Below are 17102 nucleotides of genomic sequence, written 5' to 3' on the forward strand. Positions count from 1 at the left end.
CACTCACCTATATCGCTGTTCCTGTGACCTGGCACCCCTCGCCTTTTCCCCTGTCCATAATTGCGGGGGGTGAGGAGTCACTTTCCTGGAGGGTTGAGCCCTCAAAGTGGACATGGTGGGGTGCCCTGTTGATGAGACAAGTAGCTGTGCAGTACTTCATAGAACACATTTGGCTGGTTTTGCTCTCCTAACAGAACGTGATCCAGACCCCTTTGCGTGTAGAAGGTCTTGGGTTTCAGGCTGTTTATAGCCGGCGAAGCCCTTTACGGTTTCAAGGTCTCATCTGTAAAATGAAAGGGCTGGATGCAATGAGGTCTTCTGTCCCCGTGCAGTGCGACTGGCAGCCTGGGCCCGGTGAGTGCCCGCCCATCGTCGTGGTTATCTCGGTCTCTCTTTCACGCCCGCCCCACCCATTTTTGAGGGGTCGCTCCGCAGTTGGGCCTGAGCACAGGACGAGCTTTCTTCATACGCCGCTCGTGCGTGGCCATGACGTCGCCATGGCTCCGCCCGCTTCGGGAGGTTACGCTAATGGCCACGCCCCCGCGCTGACGTCACCGGCCCGGTTCTCGGGGGAGCGGCGGCGGACGCGCTGCTCCCACCCCCTCCCCTCTCACGGGTTCTCCTCCCTGGTGGCGGCCGCGGCCCGACACTGCAAGCTGATGGCCCGGGTCCCGAGTGCGGGCTAGCGTGCCTGGGTGCCCGGCCATGGGCTGTATCGGCTCTGAGAGCCCGGCGGGTCAGGGTAAGAGGCGGAGGCCGGGCACCGGTTGGGGAGTCGGGCTGCGACTCCGGTGCGCGGGCCGCGGGTGGGTGGGGGCCTTGGGGAGGGGTCGGATGTCGGGAGAGGGAGGAGCCTGCACCGAGGAGGCGGTCCAGGCGAGAGGAGGGAGCGGGCATGAGCGGGGAGGGGGCTAATCCGGCTTGGGTTTGCTCCTTTGGCCTGCCTGCTTCTGGGCTCTGCAGGGCAGACTCGTGTCTTTCTGCCTGGATTACCACCGTTGAGTGCAGGAGGCGCACGGCCTGAGGAGGGGCTAGTCAAGCCTCTTCAGCCCATGGCGACTGGCCTTGTCCGACTACATACACTTCTCTCGCTGTCCTGGGAGTGGCCCTGTGCTGGGGACCTGCCTCTCCCAGCTGTGTCCCAACCCCCTTAAGCCTGCAAACGCTGACCAAGAACCCTACCAGGGAGTTTTTGATTAAACCTTACTCCCCACTTCAGATGAAGGGGACCGAGGCCCCACTTGGGGCACCTGTGAGCACCTGATCACCTCTTACCTCTTACAACTGTTCTCTTCCCCCACATCCAATAACAACAAAAAGTCATCCTACCCTGTGGAGGGAAACGAGCCCAGAGGGAGGCCATCAGGGCTTCCTTTCCACAGCTGCTGACCCTTGCGTGGGCCTTGCTTCGCATGGATAGTAAATGGTGGGGCCTGGCCTTTGCGTCTGAGGTTGGCCAGCTTACTTTACTCCAGTGTCATGGATTTCTCCAAGCCTAAGGCCAGGCAGGAACTTGTGACATTGAGGGCTGGGTTTGGAATGGGTCCTGGGTTTTCAGGGCAAGTGGTCCGTCTACACAGGCCTTAGTGTGGTTGGTACTTGAGGTCCTTTGGAGCTAAGACTCTAGCTGAGATTTGTACTTTCCTTGGGTTCCCATGAGGAATTCTGGGATTTGTAGTTCTAAATGAACCTCATGGCTTTTGAAGCTGAGAAGCAGCAGGCTGCTCTGATTCCTCTGGCCCTGCTAAGGTTTGGAGTTCTGGAAGTTATTCCCTCCTGTAGTCAGGGGGGAATTTGGCTCATCTCAGGACTGGCCTCAAGAGCCCTGATTAGGTACCAGCTGGGGGCCAGGGATGGCCTGTAACCTTGTGTCTTCCTTCTGGTTGGTAGCATTTCTGGGGACCACCAGCTGGCTGAGGCTCAGGGACAGAGACGGCTGCTCCAGCTAAAGGTCAGTTGTGATATATATTGCCTGTTGGCACTGTTTAGGGGACAGGCCTCAGCTCGCTGAGCTCCAGAGAGCTTGGCTGGGTCCCTGGCACTCCCACCTCCTCAAAGCCATGAGGCAGGCATGCTCTCCTTATGTGACTAGGCACAGGTTCCAAGTGGGGAGGGGACTGGCTCAGCATCCGGAACCAAAATAGGAATAGAATTGGGAGCTGAGCCTGGAGCAGTTCTGGGCTTCTGGTTGTCTGCATCAACACAGCTAGCATGCCTATGATTTCTGTGCTGGGTAAAATGTTTCTGTGGCAGCGTGAAGGGCCTGGAGGACGATGGACTTGTCAGACAAGTCGCAGAGGTGAGAGCAGGGGCTGTAGATGTGACCTGGGAGGTGATGGGAAGCTGAGGAGTAGGGTGCTCAGGTGGCAAGAGGAAAATTACTCTGGCTTAGATATTGGGAACCGGGTTGAAACAGGAACAACCAGGCTGGGGCCAGACAGGGCATCAGGAAAAAGCCTTAGGGGACTGGGACGAAAGTCAGAAAAAAACATGGGTTTGTCAGAAAAAAGTGAAGAGCTGCATACCAGCTGAGGCTGGCAAGAGGAAAGAACCAACAGAAGGAAGGCAGCAAGCCTGCGAAGGGTCTAAGGTGGTGGTGGGGAGGGAGGGGGACCGTGTGGCAGGCAGGGGGATGATGTTGATGGTGGAAGAATGAGGTGAGCTTTCCAAGAGGAGTGGGTAGGCTGAGAAACTGGAGAAGATGCAGAATTTATGAAAGCTTAGGTTTGATCTCTAGGGTTTTGATGGCAAAATATATCCAGAGGAGGAAGGTGGCCGGTGGCTGCCACAAAATGGCCCCAGGGGCCTAAAGGTCAGGGCTGTGGGATAGGGGCTTTCAGAGCTGTGGAGAGCACCAGGTGGTTGCTGATATTTTGGGAGATAGGGGAGGGGGTGAGCAAGAATGATATGGCAACACCCGATGTAAAGGGGTATCTTGGCAAAAGTGGGAGCCCAGCTGAACAGCCTTTCCATCACCCCTCAGTGGCCTCGGACCCCGCGTGGGCTGTGGAGTGGATCGAACTTCCTCGGGGCCTCTCTCTATCTTCCTTGGGATCTGCTCGGACTCTTCGAGGCTGGAGCCGGTCCTCTCGCCCTTCCTCCGTGGACAGCCAGGACTTGCCAGAGGTGCTGGGCCCCTGGTGTTGGTAGGGGGGAAGGGGGGCCGCGTCCATCTGAAAGCAATCTGTATCCCCCACCCCCGCCTCGCCAGCCTGTTTCTGGCTCCCTTTGCCGGCAAGCGGAGGCGCTATCCGGCCGGCAGCGAGGCCGCCCCCGCGCCGGTCTGCTCTTCTCGGCGCCATGCCAGCAGCGGGCGGGCTGCTTCGCGCCTTCGTCGCTGACGTCAGCGCATCCCGGGCCGTATCCCGGGAGATCCTGTTGCATGGTGATGGGTTGCCAGGGAGACATACACCTTTTCTCTGGGCCTGGGCCGCAGCTGCGCGGAGCGCTAGCACGGATGGCGGCGGCTGTGGGGAGTGAGGGGAGGGAGGGTGAGCGAGCCAGGAAACACCCAGCAGGTGCTCCTCCCTCCAGGCCTGGCCAAAGGCTACCGGCGCCACACTGGGGGCCCTGTCAGCCAGGTACTGAATGGGAGGGACAGAGGGTGGGCCTGAGGTCAAGGGGCAGATAGAGCCCCGCTTGTGAGGGGTGGAACACGATGGAGGAGAGCTAAGCAATGCCTGGGAGGGGGCGTGTGCTTCCGACTGCATTTATTTGCTGAGGGAAATATTTGCCAGGGGCTTGCCATGGAGCGCTGAGCCAGGTGCAGGGTGGAGGTAGGAACCCAGGTGAATCAGACTCAGGCGCTGTCATCCCTCAGGAGAGAGGAGGCAAGGGCAATGCTGGGGTGGGGGTGGGGGTGAAGAAGACCGAGAAAACTGTGAACTGAAAACATAATAGGAGGTGGCACTTGAGTCAGGCCTTAAATGGTAGGGAGCATTTTGTCAGGCAAGGATGGCTTTCTTAGCCCAAGGGAAAGCTGGGTTCCCAGGGGAAAGGCGGGAGGGCTGCTTGCTGACAGGGAAGGTGGAGAAGTGGGGTTTTACTGGGCAAAGGAGATCAGTGGTGGATTCCAACCAGGCCTGGAAGGAGGCAGGGGCCTCACAGAGTGGGTTACTTCAGTGCCTGGCTGTGAGCTTGCACTTCATTGGATAGTGGCGGAGCCTAGAAGAGACTGTAAATAGGGACATATTCATGACCAGTTGCACTCCAGGAAAATTGTGTACATTTATACCTTGCCTTGTTCATTCAGCCTATGTATTTTGAGAGATTGCTGTGTACCGGGCACTGTGCTAAACACTGGGGTGCAGCAGTGACCAAAAGAGACTGAATTTCTCAAAGTGCTAAAGAACAGTGAGAGAGACCAACAAGAAATAAGGAAACACACAAAATAGACCATAATTACACACATGTGGTACACTGATAGAGGATGCTGACTTGTTACAGATTACAGAGAGAGGGTAGAGAACTGGTAGGGTGGTCAGAAAGGCGCCTCTGAGAAAGTAATATTTTAGCCAAGACCCAAAAGATGAGAAAGAGCCAGCCAGACATGGGCAGGGAGGAGGGGAACACTTATGAGACAGAAAATAGCATGGAGTTGGAGGAGCTTGGGGGACCACCACTTGTGTTAATCTAGGCAAGGGGCATTGAAGGCTTGAGGAAGGGCGGTGGGAGTAGAAAGGATGAGGGTTATATTAGAGGCACTTTGGAGATGGAATCTTTAGGTCTTAACATAAATAAAACAGGAGAGAGTTGATGGCAATACTGTGGTTTGGAGCCAGGTTGAAATGGGAGAATGGTGGGGTAATGCAAAGTAAGGAAGTCTGGAAGCAGGGCCAGATACGGGGAGAAGGAGTTCGGTTTGGTTTTGGTCATTGCTGAGTTTGTGGCCTTGGTAGGCTCTAGAAACAGCTAGAATGCGGTCCGAAGACTGAGATGAGGAGCGGAGCAAAAGGGAAGGGACCTAGATGCCATACCCTTCTCCCTTCTTGTTCTCTTCTCAAAGACCCTACTCTATGGCTCTTTACTTCCCAACCTGCCTCCTTCCCCTCTGTGAGCTGGGAAGGTGGAGGGTAAGCTGAAATTGTGCTCCTTTGGGCCTGCCCAAGCCTCCATTGGTCCCTGGGAGGACACAGTTTGCTGGTCCAGTCTTCTTACCCTCTTACATATCACAGCAGCCATAGGGACACGTGTGCTACCCTGGCATCTCTTACCAGCTCCTATTTCCCCTTGACATCTTGGGGTATGGGCATGTGGGAGAACACTTGTCAGAGGCGCACTCACCCTCTGATGCTGTCACTCAAGGTGAATGTTGGAGACACAGTCGCGATGCTGCCCAAGTCCCGGAGAGCCCTAACTATCCAGGAGATAGCTGCGCTGGCCAGATCCTCCCTGCATGGTATGTACCCTCTCCCATGCCTCTGGCCATTTGGTCCTTTCTTCTCCCTTTTGCACATGCCCTTGGGGACTGGATCCTGTGAGCCTTTGCTGGGATCTCGCTTTTTCAGGTGTATCCCAGCCTCCTCCTCACACCCACAGGCACATGTGGACCTTAACTACCACCACCCTTCCGCTTCCCTCCCAGGTGCTCCCCGGCCCATGCTCTTACCAGGCTTCCTGACTCTGCCCCACCTCTAGGTATTTCCCAGGCGGTGAAGGACCACGTGACCAAGCCCACCGCCATGGCCCAGGGCCGAGTGGCTCACCTCATTGAATGGAAGGGCTGGAGCAAGCCGAGTGACTCTCCTGCTGCCCTGGAATCAGCCTTTTCTTCCTATTCGGATCTCAGCGAGGGCGAACAAGAGGCTCGCTTTGCAGCAGGTGGGTGACAGAAAGGGGATCAGCCATGCATTTGTCATAGGGGTACTTTCTCTCGTCTCCTCAGGCCTGATGTGGGGGTTGGAGTCTTTCCACATCCCTGTGTCTTCCCTCTCCTATCTCTAAGCTGAGCCCCCATCTTAGCTCACCTTCTCTGCTAATGAATTCTATGTCCTCCCCAACAGGAGTGGCCGAGCAATTTGCCATTGCAGAAGCCAAGCTCCGGGCATGGTCTTCAGTGGATGGTGAGGACTCCACCGATGAATCCTATGATGAGGACTTTGCTGGGGGAACTGACTCAGGTGAGACCACATCCCATGCTAGTGCTGCCAGCTAGGGTGGAACTGCCTGATAGGCCCTGTGATTCAGAGCTCAGCCTTTGGAAGAGGAGAGGAGAGGTGCAAACTCTGTGCTGGCGGTCCTTGACATTCCATGGCAGGAGGGCTGTCCAAGCTTGCGGGTGGGCAACCAGCAGGTGGGAGTGGAGCAGTACCTTTCTCACAGGTGCTGAGTCTTCTCAGCCTGCCTGTGCAGTTGGGCCTTGCAGTCCTCAAAAAACAAAGCCCAGAGATCTCACCAGCACTTATGTGCTGCTGTTTCTCTGGGAGGGTGCTGTGCCTTGCCTCTGAAATGAGCCACAGTGCAGCAGCACAGCACCTCACAGGGCTGTGGCCCCAGGTAAACAGGAAGGCTTGCTGGGCCTGGACTGCCCACAGGGCCGCTGGCTCCAGCTCAGCATCCTCACATTCCAGCCGAGACCTGACTGTGGGCCTTGCTCTGGTCAATTGCTTGCAGAGGGGACCCTGTGGGGCTGTGCAGCTGTGCACGGCCCTCCTTTCATCTTCCATTCTCTGGACCACATGGCTGACTTTCTCTGGCTTCTGGGCTCAAGCCTCCCAGGCCACCATCCCCACCCCGCACTGCCTTTGAAGTATTGCCTCCACCCACCCCCCACTCCTCCAGCTAATTAACAAGTTCTCCGGAGGTGGGCAGTGCATTAGAGCAGATTGGAGACTGCTTCTGTGGTCCAGAGGGGACTGATTTGGATGACTGAGACCACAGCATTTTTGTTTGATTGAGTTCCAGGCCTGCTTTGACCTCTGGTATAATGATAATAACTAAAATTTATCCAAGGCCACCACTAACCCATGAGGAATCTGTGCAAATGAGAAAGGTACCCCTTTCTTTGGTGGGCACAGCCCCATGCCAGGGCATGCTGCTTGGTGAGCAGAGTGTGGGCTGAATTTCAGCTCTCTCTCACTGCCTTGAGCAGGCTCCCCTTGTGCAGTGAATAACCTGCATGACCTTGTATGGTATCCCTGCATTTATTGCTTTCTTACTGTGTGCCAGACTGTGTTCTCTTAACAACTCTGTACAGTAGGCGTATTAGAATCTCCAATTCACCATTAAGGAAATTGAGACACTGAGAGGTTGCGACTTGCTCAGAGTTTCCCAGCTCCTATCCACCATCCCCAGAGCTGTGCCGAGAATAGAGTGGGGAGAATGTGGCTTCCACATTGGCCAATTAAGATGGGGCTAGCAGGGCTGTCTTCTTTTCTCTCCCCCAACAGACATGGCTGGGCAGCTGCCCCTGGGACCCCATCTCCAGGACCTCTTCACTGGCCACCGATTTTCCCGTCCTATGCGCCAGGGCTCCGTAGAACCTGAGAGCGACTGCTCGCAGACCGTGTCCCCAGAGACCCTGTGCTCTAGTCTGTGCAGCCTGGAGGACGGGTTGCTGGGCTCCCCAGCCCACCTGGCCTCCCAGCTGCTGGGCGAAGAGCTGTTCCTTGCCAAACTGCCCCCCAGCCGGGAAAGTGCCTTCCGCAGCCTGGGCCCATTGGAGGCCCAGGACTCACTGTACAACTCTCCCCTCACGGAGTCCTGCCTTTCCCCCGCCGAGGAGGAGCCAGCTTCCTGCGAGGACAGCCAGCCGCTCTGCCCGCCACCGGTGGGCAGCTGGGAACAACAGCGGCAAGCCTCCGACGTGGCTTCTTCTGGGGTGGTGTCCTTAGACGAGGATGAGGTGGAAACGGAGGAACAGTGACGCAGATCATGCCTGGTGGTGGCATGTGTCCCCTGGCTACTGCTGGGGGCAGAGCCTCTATGCCCAAGTGTGGGCACGAGGCTTCCAGCAGAGCTCCAAAGCCTAGAGGGCTCCTGGGAGCACTCACTCCTCGTTGTGTGTTTTGCATGAAAGTGTCAGGAGAGGAGGCAGGGGCCAGGCTGGGGGCGCATGTCCTGCCCCCACTCCTGGGGTTTGCCGGGGATTGCCCGGGGCCCCTGGGGCATGGCTACAGCTGTGGCAGACAGTGATGTTCATGTTCTTAAATCAAAAATGCCATATACATATTTCCTCCTTGGATGATGTGAACCCCTGAGGGGGTGGTTGTGACTGGGCTGTGTGGGATAGAGCGGGAGGGAGCCCGGCCTCCCCCTGCCCCTCCCCCTGCCTCTCTCCTCTGCTTCTCTCCTCACCTCCAAGTCCACGTGCAGTGCTTGATAGAATCACCCCCNATCGTCGTGGTTATCTCGGTCTCTCTTTCACGCCCGCCCCACCCATTTTTGAGGGGTCGCTCCGCAGTTGGGCCTGAGCACAGGACGAGCTTTCTCCATACGCCGCTCGTGCGTGGCCATGACGTCGCCATGGCTCCGCCCGCTTCGGGAGGTTACGCTAATGGCCACGCCCCCGCGCTGACGTCACCGGCCCGGTTCTCGGGGGAGCGGCGGCGGACGCGCTGCTCCCACCCCCTCCCCTCTCACGGGTTCTCCTCCCTGGTGGCGGCCGCGGCCCGACACTGCAAGCTGATGGCCCGGGTCCCGAGTGCGGGCTAGCGTGCCTGGGTGCCCGGCCATGGGCTGTATCGGCTCTGAGAGCCCGGCGGGTCAGGGTAAGAGGCGGAGGCCGGGCACCGGTTGGGGAGTCGGGCTGCGACTCCGGTGCGCGGGCCGCGGGTGGGTGGGGGCCTTGGGGAGGGGTCGGATGTCGGGAGAGGGAGGAGCCTGCACCGAGGAGGCGGTCCAGGCGAGAGGAGGGAGCGGGCATGAGCGGGGAGGGGGCTAATCCGGCTTGGGTTTGCTCCTTTGGCCTGCCTGCTTCTGGGCTCTGCAGGGCAGACTCGTGTCTTTCTGCCTGGATTACCACCGTTGAGGGCAGGAGGCGCACGGCCTGAGGAGGGGCTAGTCAAGCCTCTTCAGCCCATGGCGACTTGCCTTGTCCGACTACATACACTTCTCTCGCTGTCCTGGGAGTGGCCCTGTGCTGGGGACCTGCCTCTCCCAGCTGTGTCCCAACCCCCTTAAGCCTGCAAACGCTGACCAAGAACCCTACCAGGGAGTTTTTGATTAAACCTTACTCCCCACTTCAGATGAAGGGGACCGAGGCCCCACTTGGGGCACCTGTGAGCACCTGATCACCTCTTACCTCTTACAACTGTTCTCTTCCCCCACATCCAATAACAACAAAAAGTCATCCTACCCTGTGGAGGGAAAGGAGCCCAGAGGGAGGCCATCAGGGCTTCCTTTCCACAGCTGCTGACCCTTGCGTGGGCCTTGCTTCGCATGGATAGTAAATGGTGGGGCCTGGCCTTTGCGTCTGAGGTTGGCCAGCTTACTTTACTCCAGTGTCATGGATTTCTCCAAGCCTAAGGCCAGGCAGGAACTTGTGACATTGAGGGCTGGGTTTGGAATGGGTCCTGGGTTTTCAGGGCAAGTGGTCCGTCTACACAGGCTTTAGTGTGGTTGGTACTTGAGGTCCTTTGGAGCTAAGACTCTAGCTGAGATTTGTACTTTCCTTGGGTTCCCATGAGGAATTCTGGGATTTGTAGTTCTAAATGAACCTCATGGCTTTTGAAGCTGAGAAGCAGCAGGCTGCTCTGATTCCTCTGGCCCTGCTAAGGTTTGGAGTTCTGGAAGTTATTCCCTCCTGTAGTCAGGGGGGAATTTGGCTCATCTCAGGACTGGCCTCAAGAGCCCTGATTAGGTACCAGCTGGGGGCCAGGGATGGCCTGTAACCTTGTGTCTTCCTTCTGGTTGGTAGCATTTCTGGGGACCACCAGCTGGCTGAGGCTCAGGGACAGAGACGGCTGCTCCAGCTAAAGGTCAGTTGTGATATATATTGCCTGTTGGCACTGTTTAGGGGACAGGCCTCAGCTCGCTGAGCTCCAGAGAGCTTGGCTGGGTCCCTGGCACTCCCACCTCCTCAAAGCCATGAGGCAGGCATGCTCTCCTTATGTGACTAGGCACAGGTTCCAAGTGGGGAGGGGACTGGCTCAGCATCCGGAACCAAAATAGGAATAGAATTGGGAGCTGAGCCTGGAGCAGTTCTGGGCTTCTGGTTGTCTGCATCAACACAGCTAGCATGCCTATGATTTCTGTGCTGGGTAAAATGTTTCTGTGGCAGCGTGAAGGGCCTGGAGGACGATGGACTTGTCAGACAAGTCGCAGAGGTGAGAGCAGGGGCTGTAGATGTGACCTGGGAGGTGATGGGAAGCTGAGGAGTAGGGTGCTCAGGTGGCAAGAGGAAAATTACTCTGGCTTAGATATTGGGAACCGGGTTGAAACAGGAACAACCAGGCTGGGGCCAGACAGGGCATCAGGAAAAAGCCTTAGGGGACTGGGACGAAAGTCAGAAAAAAACATGGGTTTGTCAGAAAAAAGTGAAGAGCTGCATACCAGCTGAGGCTGGCAAGAGGAAAGAACCAACAGAAGGAAGGCAGCAAGCCTGCGAAGGGTCTAAGGTGGTGGTGGGGAGGGAGGGGGACCGTGTGGCAGGCAGGGGGATGATGTTGATGGTGGAAGAATGAGGTGAGCTTTCCAAGAGGAGTGGGTAGGCTGAGAAACTGGAGAAGATGCAGAATTTATGAAAGCTTAGGTTTGATCTCTAGGGTTTTGATGGCAAAATATATCCAGAGGAGGAAGGTGGCCGGTGGCTGCCACAAAATGGCCCCAGGGGCCTAAAGGTCAGGGCTGTGGGATAGGGGCTTTCAGAGCTGTGGAGAGCACCAGGTGGTTGCTGATATTTTGGGAGATAGGGGAGGGGGTGAGCAAGAATGATATGGCAACACCCGATGTAAAGGGGTATCTTGGCAAAAGTGGGAGCCCAGCTGAACAGCCTTTCCACCACCCCTCAGTGGCCTCGGACCCCGCGTGGGCTGTGGAGTGGATCGAACTTCCTCGGGGCCTCTCTCTATCTTCCTTGGGATCTGCTCGGACTCTTCGAGGCTGGAGCCGGTCCTCTCGCCCTTCCTCCGTGGACAGCCAGGACTTGCCAGAGGTGCTGGGCCCCTGGTGTTGGTAGGGGGGAAGGGGGGCCGCGTCCATCTGAAAGCAATCTGTATCCCCCACCCCCGCCTCGCCAGCCTGTTTCTGGCTCCCTTTGCCGGCAAGCGGAGGCGCTATCCGGCCGGCAGCGAGGCCGCCCCCGCGCCGGTCTGCTCTTCTCGGCGCCGTGCCAGCAGCGGGCGGGCTGCTTCGCGCCTTCGTCGCTGACGTCAGCGCATCCCGGGCCGTATCCCGGGAGATCCTGTTGCATGGTGATGGGTTGCCAGGGAGACATACACCTTTTCTCTGGGCCTGGGCCGCAGCTGCGCGGAGCGCTAGCACGGATGGCGGCGGCTGTGGGGAGTGAGGGGAGGGAGGGTGAGCGAGCCAGGAAACACCCAGCAGGTGCTCCTCCCTCCAGGCCTGGCCAAAGGCTACCGGCGCCACACTGGGGGCCCTGTCAGCCAGGTACTGAATGGGAGGGACAGAGGGTGGGCCTGAGGTCAAGGGGCAGATAGAGCCCCGCTTGTGAGGGGTGGAACACGATGGAGGAGAGCTAAGCAATGCCTGGGAGGGGGCGTGTGCTTCCGACTGCATTTATTCGCTGAGGGAAATATTTGCCAGGGGCTTGCCATGGAGCGCTGAGCCAGGTGCAGGGTGGAGGTAGGAACCCAGGTGAATCAGACTCAGGCGCTGTCATCCCTCAGGAGAGAGGAGGCAAGGGCAATGCTGGGGTGGGGGTGGGGGTGAAGAAGACCGAGAAAACTGTGAACTGAAAACATAATAGGAGGTGGCACTTGAGTCAGGCCTTAAATGGTAGGGAGCATTTTGTCAGGCAAGGATGGCTTTCTTAGCCCAAGGGAAAGCTGGGTTCCCAGGGGAAAGGCGGGAGGGCTGCTTGCTGACAGGGAAGGTGGAGAAGTGGGGTTTTACTGGGCAAAGGAGATCAGTGGTGGATTCCAACCAGGCCTGGAAGGAGGCAGGGGCCTCACAGAGTGGGTTACTTCAGTGCCTGGCTGTGAGCTTGCACTTCATTGGATAGTGGCGGAGCCTAGAAGAGACTGTAAATAGGGACATATTCATGACCAGTTGCACTCCAGGAAAATTGTGTACATTTATACCTTGCCTTGTTCATTCAGCCTATGTATTTTGAGAGATTGCTGTGTACCGGGCACTGTGCTAAACACTGGGGTGCAGCAGTGACCAAAAGAGACTGAATTTCTCAAAGTGCTAAAGAACAGTGAGAGAGACCAACAAGAAATAAGGAAACACACAAAATAGACCATAATTACACACATGTGGTACACTGATAGAGGATGCTGACTTGTTACAGACTACAGAGAGAGGGTAGAGAACTGGTAGGGTGGTCAGAAAGGCGCCTCTGAGAAAGTAATATTTTAGCCAAGACCCAAAAGATGAGAAAGAGCCAGCCAGACATGGGCAGGGAGGAGGGGAACACTTATGAGACAGAAAATAGCATGGAGTTGGAGGAGCTTGGGGGACCACCACTTGTGTTAATCTAGGCAAGGGGCATTGAAGGCTTGAGGAAGGGCGGTGGGAGTAGAAAGGATGAGGGTTATATTAGAGGCACTTTGGAGATGGAATCTTTAGGTCTTAACATAAATAAAACAGGAGAGAGTTGATGGCAATACTGTGGTTTGGAGCCAGGTTGAAATGGGAGAATGGTGGGGTAATGCAAAGTAAGGAAGTCTGGAAGCAGGGCCAGATACGGGGAGAAGGAGTTCGGTTTGGTTTTGGTCATTGCTGAGTTTGTGGCCTTGGTAGGCTCTAGAAACAGCTAGAATGCGGTCCGAAGACTGAGATGAGGAGCGGAGCAAAAGGGAAGGGACCTAGATGCCATACCCTTCTCCCTTCTTGTTCTCTTCTCAAAGACCCTACTCTATGGCTCTTTACTTCCCAACCTGCCTCCTTCCCCTCTGTGAGCTGGGAAGGTGGAGGGTAAGCTGAAATTGTGCTCCTTTGGGCCTGCCCAAGCCTCCATTGGTCCCTGGGAGGACACAGTTTGCTGGTCCAGTCTTCTTACCCTCTTACATATCACAGCAGCCATAGGGACACGTGTGCTACCCTGGCATCTCTTACCAGCTCCTATTTCCCCTTGACATCTTGGGGTATGGGCATGTGGGAGAACACTTGTCAGAGGCGCACTCACCCTCTGATGCTGTCACTCAAGGTGAATGTTGGAGACACAGTCGCGATGCTGCCCAAGTCCCGGAGAGCCCTAACTATCCAGGAGATAGCTGCGCTGGCCAGATCCTCCCTGCATGGTATGTACCCTCTCCCATGCCTCTGGCCATTTGGTCCTTTCTTCTCCCTTTTGCACATGCCCTTGGGGACTGGATCCTGTGAGCCTTTGCTGGGATCTCGCTTTTTCAGGTGTATCCCAGCCTCCTCCTCACACCCACAGGCACATGTGGACCTTAACTACCACCACCCTTCCGCTTCCCTCCCAGGTGCTCCCCGGCCCATGCTCTTACCAGGCTTCCTGACTCTGCCCCACCTCTAGGTATTTCCCAGGCGGTGAAGGACCACGTGACCAAGCCCACCGCCATGGCCCAGGGCCGAGTGGCTCACCTCATTGAATGGAAGGGCTGGAGCAAGCCGAGTGACTCGCCTGCTGCCCTGGAATCAGCCTTTTCTTCCTATTCGGATCTCAGCGAGGGCGAACAAGAGGCTCGCTTTGCAGCAGGTGGGTGACAGAAAGGGGATCAGCCATGCATTTGTCATAGGGGTACTTTCTCTCGTCTCCTCAGGCCTGATGTGGGGGTTGGAGTCTTTCCACATCCCTGTGTCTTCCCTCTCCTATCTCTAAGCTGAGCCCCCATCTTAGCTCACCTTCTCTGCTAATGAATTCTATGTCCTCCCCAACAGGAGTGGCCGAGCAATTTGCCATTGCAGAAGCCAAGCTCCGGGCATGGTCTTCAGTGGATGGTGAGGACTCCACCGATGAATCCTATGATGAGGACTTTGCTGGGGGAACTGACTCAGGTGAGACCACATCCCATGCTAGTGCTGCCAGCTAGGGTGGAACTGCCTGATAGGCCCTGTGATTCAGAGCTCAGCCTTTGGAAGAGGAGAGGAGAGGTGCAAACTCTGTGCTGGCGGTCCTTGACATTCCATGGCAGGAGGGCTGTCCAAGCTTGCGGGTGGGCAACCAGCAGGTGGGAGTGGAGCAGTACCTTTCTCACAGGTGCTGAGTCTTCTCAGCCTGCCTGTGCAGTTGGGCCTTGCAGTCCTCAAAAAACAAAGCCCAGAGATCTCACCAGCACTTATGTGCTGCTGTTTCTCTGGGAGGGTGCTGTGCCTTGCCTCTGAAATGAGCCACAGTGCAGCAGCACAGCACCTCACAGGGCTGTGGCCCCAGGTAAACAGGAAGGCTTGCTGGGCCTGGACTGCCCACAGGGCCGCTGGCTCCAGCTCAGCATCCTCACATTCCAGCCGAGACCTGACTGTGGGCCTTGCTCTGGTCAATTGCTTGCAGAGGGGACCCTGTGGGGCTGTGCAGCTGTGCACGGCCCTCCTTTCATCTTCCATTCTCTGGACCACATGGCTGACTTTCTCTGGCTTCTGGGCTCAAGCCTCCCAGGCCACCATCCCCACCCCGCACTGCCTTTGAAGTATTGCCTCCACCCACCCCCCACTCCTCCAGCTAATTAACAAGTTCTCCGGAGGTGGGCAGTGCATTAGAGCAGATTGGAGACTGCTTCTGTGGTCCAGAGGGGACTGATTTGGATGACTGAGACCACAGCATTTTTGTTTGATTGAGTTCCAGGCCTGCTTTGACCTCTGGTATAATGATAATAACTAAAATTTATCCAAGGCCACCACTAACCCATGAGGAATCTGTGCAAATGAGAAAGGTACCCCTTTCTTTGGTGGGCACAGCCCCATGCCAGGGCATGCTGCTTGGTGAGCAGAGTGTGGGCTGAATTTCAGCTCTCTCTCACTGCCTTGAGCAGGCTCCCCTTGTGCAGTGAATAACCTGCATGACCTTGTATGGTATCCCTGCATTTATTGCTTTCTTACTGTGTGCCAGACTGTGTTCTCTTAACAACTCCGTACAGTAGGCGTATTAGAATCTCCAATTCACCATTAAGGAAATTGAGACACTGAGAGGTTGCGACTTGCTCAGAGTTTCCCAGCTCCTATCCACCATCCCCAGAGCTGTGCCGAGAATAGAGTGGGGAGAATGTGGCTTCCACATTGGCCAATTAAGATGGGGCTAGCAGGGCTGTCTTCTTTTCTCTCCCCCAACAGACATGGCTGGGCAGCTGCCCCTGGGACCCCATCTCCAGGACCTCTTCACTGGCCACCGATTTTCCCGTCCTATGCGCCAGGGCTCCGTAGAACCTGAGAGCGACTGCTCGCAGACCGTGTCCCCAGAGACCCTGTGCTCTAGTCTGTGCAGCCTGGAGGACGGGTTGCTGGGCTCCCCAGCCCACCTGGCCTCCCAGCTGCTGGGCGAAGAGCTGTTCCTTGCCAAACTGCCCCCCAGCCGGGAAAGTGCCTTCCGCAGCCTGGGCCCATTGGAGGCCCAGGACTCACTGTACAACTCTCCCCTCACGGAGTCCTGCCTTTCCCCCGCCGAGGAGGAGCCAGCTTCCTGCGAGGACAGCCAGCCGCTCTGCCCGCCACCGGTGGGCAGCTGGGAACAGCAGCGGCAAGCCTCCGACGTGGCTTCTTCTGGGGTGGTGTCCTTAGACGAGGATGAGGTGGAAACGGAGGAACAGTGACGCAGATCATGCCTGGTGGTGGCATGTGTCCCCTGGCTACTGCTGGGGGCAGAGCCTCTATGCCCAAGTGTGGGCACGAGGCTTCCAGCAGAGCTCCAAAGCCTAGAGGGCTCCTGGGAGCACTCACTCCTCGTTGTGTGTTTTGCATGAAAGTGTCAGGAGAGGAGGCAGGGGCCAGGCTGGGGGCGCATGTCCTGCCCCCACTCCTGGGGTTTGCCGGGGATTGCCCGGGGCCCCTGGGGCATGGCTACAGCTGTGGCAGACAGTGATGTTCATGTTCTTAAATCAAAAATGCCATATACATATTTCCTCCTTGGATGATGTGAACCCCTGAGGGGGTGGTTGTGACTGGGCTGTGTGGGATAGAGCGGGAGGGAGCCCGGCCTCCCCCTGCCCCTCCCCCTGCCTCTCTCCTCTGCTTCTCTCCTCACCTCCAAGTCCACGTGCAGTGCTTGATAGAATCACCCCCACCCGGGAGCCGGGAGCCTACGGATTGAGCCGTCATCCCCCAGGGCCCCTCTCCCTGCTGGGCTCGTGCTGTGCTTCACCTCTCCATCGTCTCTAAATCTTCTTTTTCATAAAGAAAGAGGGGTCTTGGTCTGTTCTTTCAGTCGGATCTTCTCTAGGAGGCATTGGAATGATGAAAGCATGTACCCTCCACCCTTTTCCTGGCTGCCCTGATGGGGTCTGGGCCCTTTCCTGGCCCCTTGTGGGATGTGTGGGCAGGGGCCTGGCAGCTCCCGGCCTACCGTGCTGTCACATACGAGTTCTTTAGGGTGAAGTTGGCAGAAGGGATGGTTGCTACAGTTGTGACTTCCATGTTATTCCAGAAAGGGCCACCAGGGGGCCACATCGGTGGCCAGGCAGTTGTCTGCTGATGCCTGAGCAGGGCAGGAATTGTGCCAGCTGGTCACAGCCATGAGGAAGTGTCTCTCCTTGGGGAAAAAAGAGGGTAGTGTCTTTCTTGGCTGAAGGAGAGGCCAAAGCTACTAGGGTGTTGATGACCAAGCAGCGGAGGCCTCTGCAAATCCTGCATTCCATGGACGGCAGGCTCTGGAGCTTTATGGCCGTGGGAGTGTGGGTGGCTGCAGATATCGGGCCTCGTAGGCTTCAGCAGGTGAGAGGGCCCAAGGTAAGAACAAGAGCTGATGGGCACAGGTATTCTATATATAAGTGGCTCATTAGGTGTTTATTTTGTTCTATTTAAGAATTTGTTTTATTAAATTAATATAAAAATCTTTGTAAATCTCTATATACATCTGGTCATTGGAG

The 17102-nt window shown here is 56.7% G+C and overlaps 2 protein-coding genes across 6 annotated transcripts; both read left to right on the top strand.

Annotated features, from left to right (window-relative positions):
* The first annotated feature begins 534 nt into the window (after window positions 1–534).
* Window positions 535–8327, top strand: LOC109396784 (protein FAM131A). Of its 3 annotated transcripts, XM_019668940.1 has the most exons (7): window positions 535–742; window positions 1891–1951; window positions 2984–3126; window positions 5305–5398; window positions 5638–5820; window positions 6003–6119; window positions 7389–8327. In XM_019668940.1, the coding sequence occupies exons 4-7, from the start codon at window positions 5329–5331 to the stop codon at window positions 7862–7864; spliced, it is 846 nt and encodes a 281-aa protein (XP_019524485.1). In that variant the 5' UTR covers window positions 535–742; window positions 1891–1951; window positions 2984–3126; window positions 5305–5328; the 3' UTR covers window positions 7865–8327. The 3 variants fall into 3 exon arrangements, with proteins under 3 accessions (XP_019524485.1, XP_019524476.1, XP_019524467.1); XM_019668931.1 differs by lacking the exon at window positions 1891–1951; XM_019668922.1 differs by lacking the exons at window positions 535–742; window positions 1891–1951 and adding an exon at window positions 2118–2299.
* Window positions 8328–8500: 173 nt separating this feature from the next.
* LOC109396770 (protein FAM131A) lies at window positions 8501–17082 on the top strand. 3 transcript variants are annotated; one of them, XM_019668917.1, is made up of 7 exons: window positions 8502–8708; window positions 9857–9917; window positions 10950–11092; window positions 13271–13364; window positions 13604–13786; window positions 13969–14085; window positions 15355–17070. In XM_019668917.1, the coding sequence occupies exons 4-7, from the start codon at window positions 13295–13297 to the stop codon at window positions 15828–15830; spliced, it is 846 nt and encodes a 281-aa protein (XP_019524462.1). In that variant the 5' UTR covers window positions 8502–8708; window positions 9857–9917; window positions 10950–11092; window positions 13271–13294; the 3' UTR covers window positions 15831–17070. The 3 variants fall into 3 exon arrangements, with proteins under 3 accessions (XP_019524453.1, XP_019524462.1, XP_019524446.1); XM_019668908.1 differs by lacking the exon at window positions 9857–9917 and having other exon boundaries at window positions 8501–8708; XM_019668901.1 differs by lacking the exons at window positions 8502–8708; window positions 9857–9917 and adding an exon at window positions 10040–10265 and having other exon boundaries at window positions 15355–17082.
* Window positions 17083–17102: the final 20 nt, after the last annotated feature.

This window comes from Hipposideros armiger, unplaced genomic scaffold, assembly GCF_001890085.2.
Source record: "Hipposideros armiger isolate ML-2016 unplaced genomic scaffold, ASM189008v1 scaffold_14, whole genome shotgun sequence".
Lineage (NCBI taxonomy): Eukaryota > Metazoa > Chordata > Mammalia > Chiroptera > Hipposideridae > Hipposideros > Hipposideros armiger.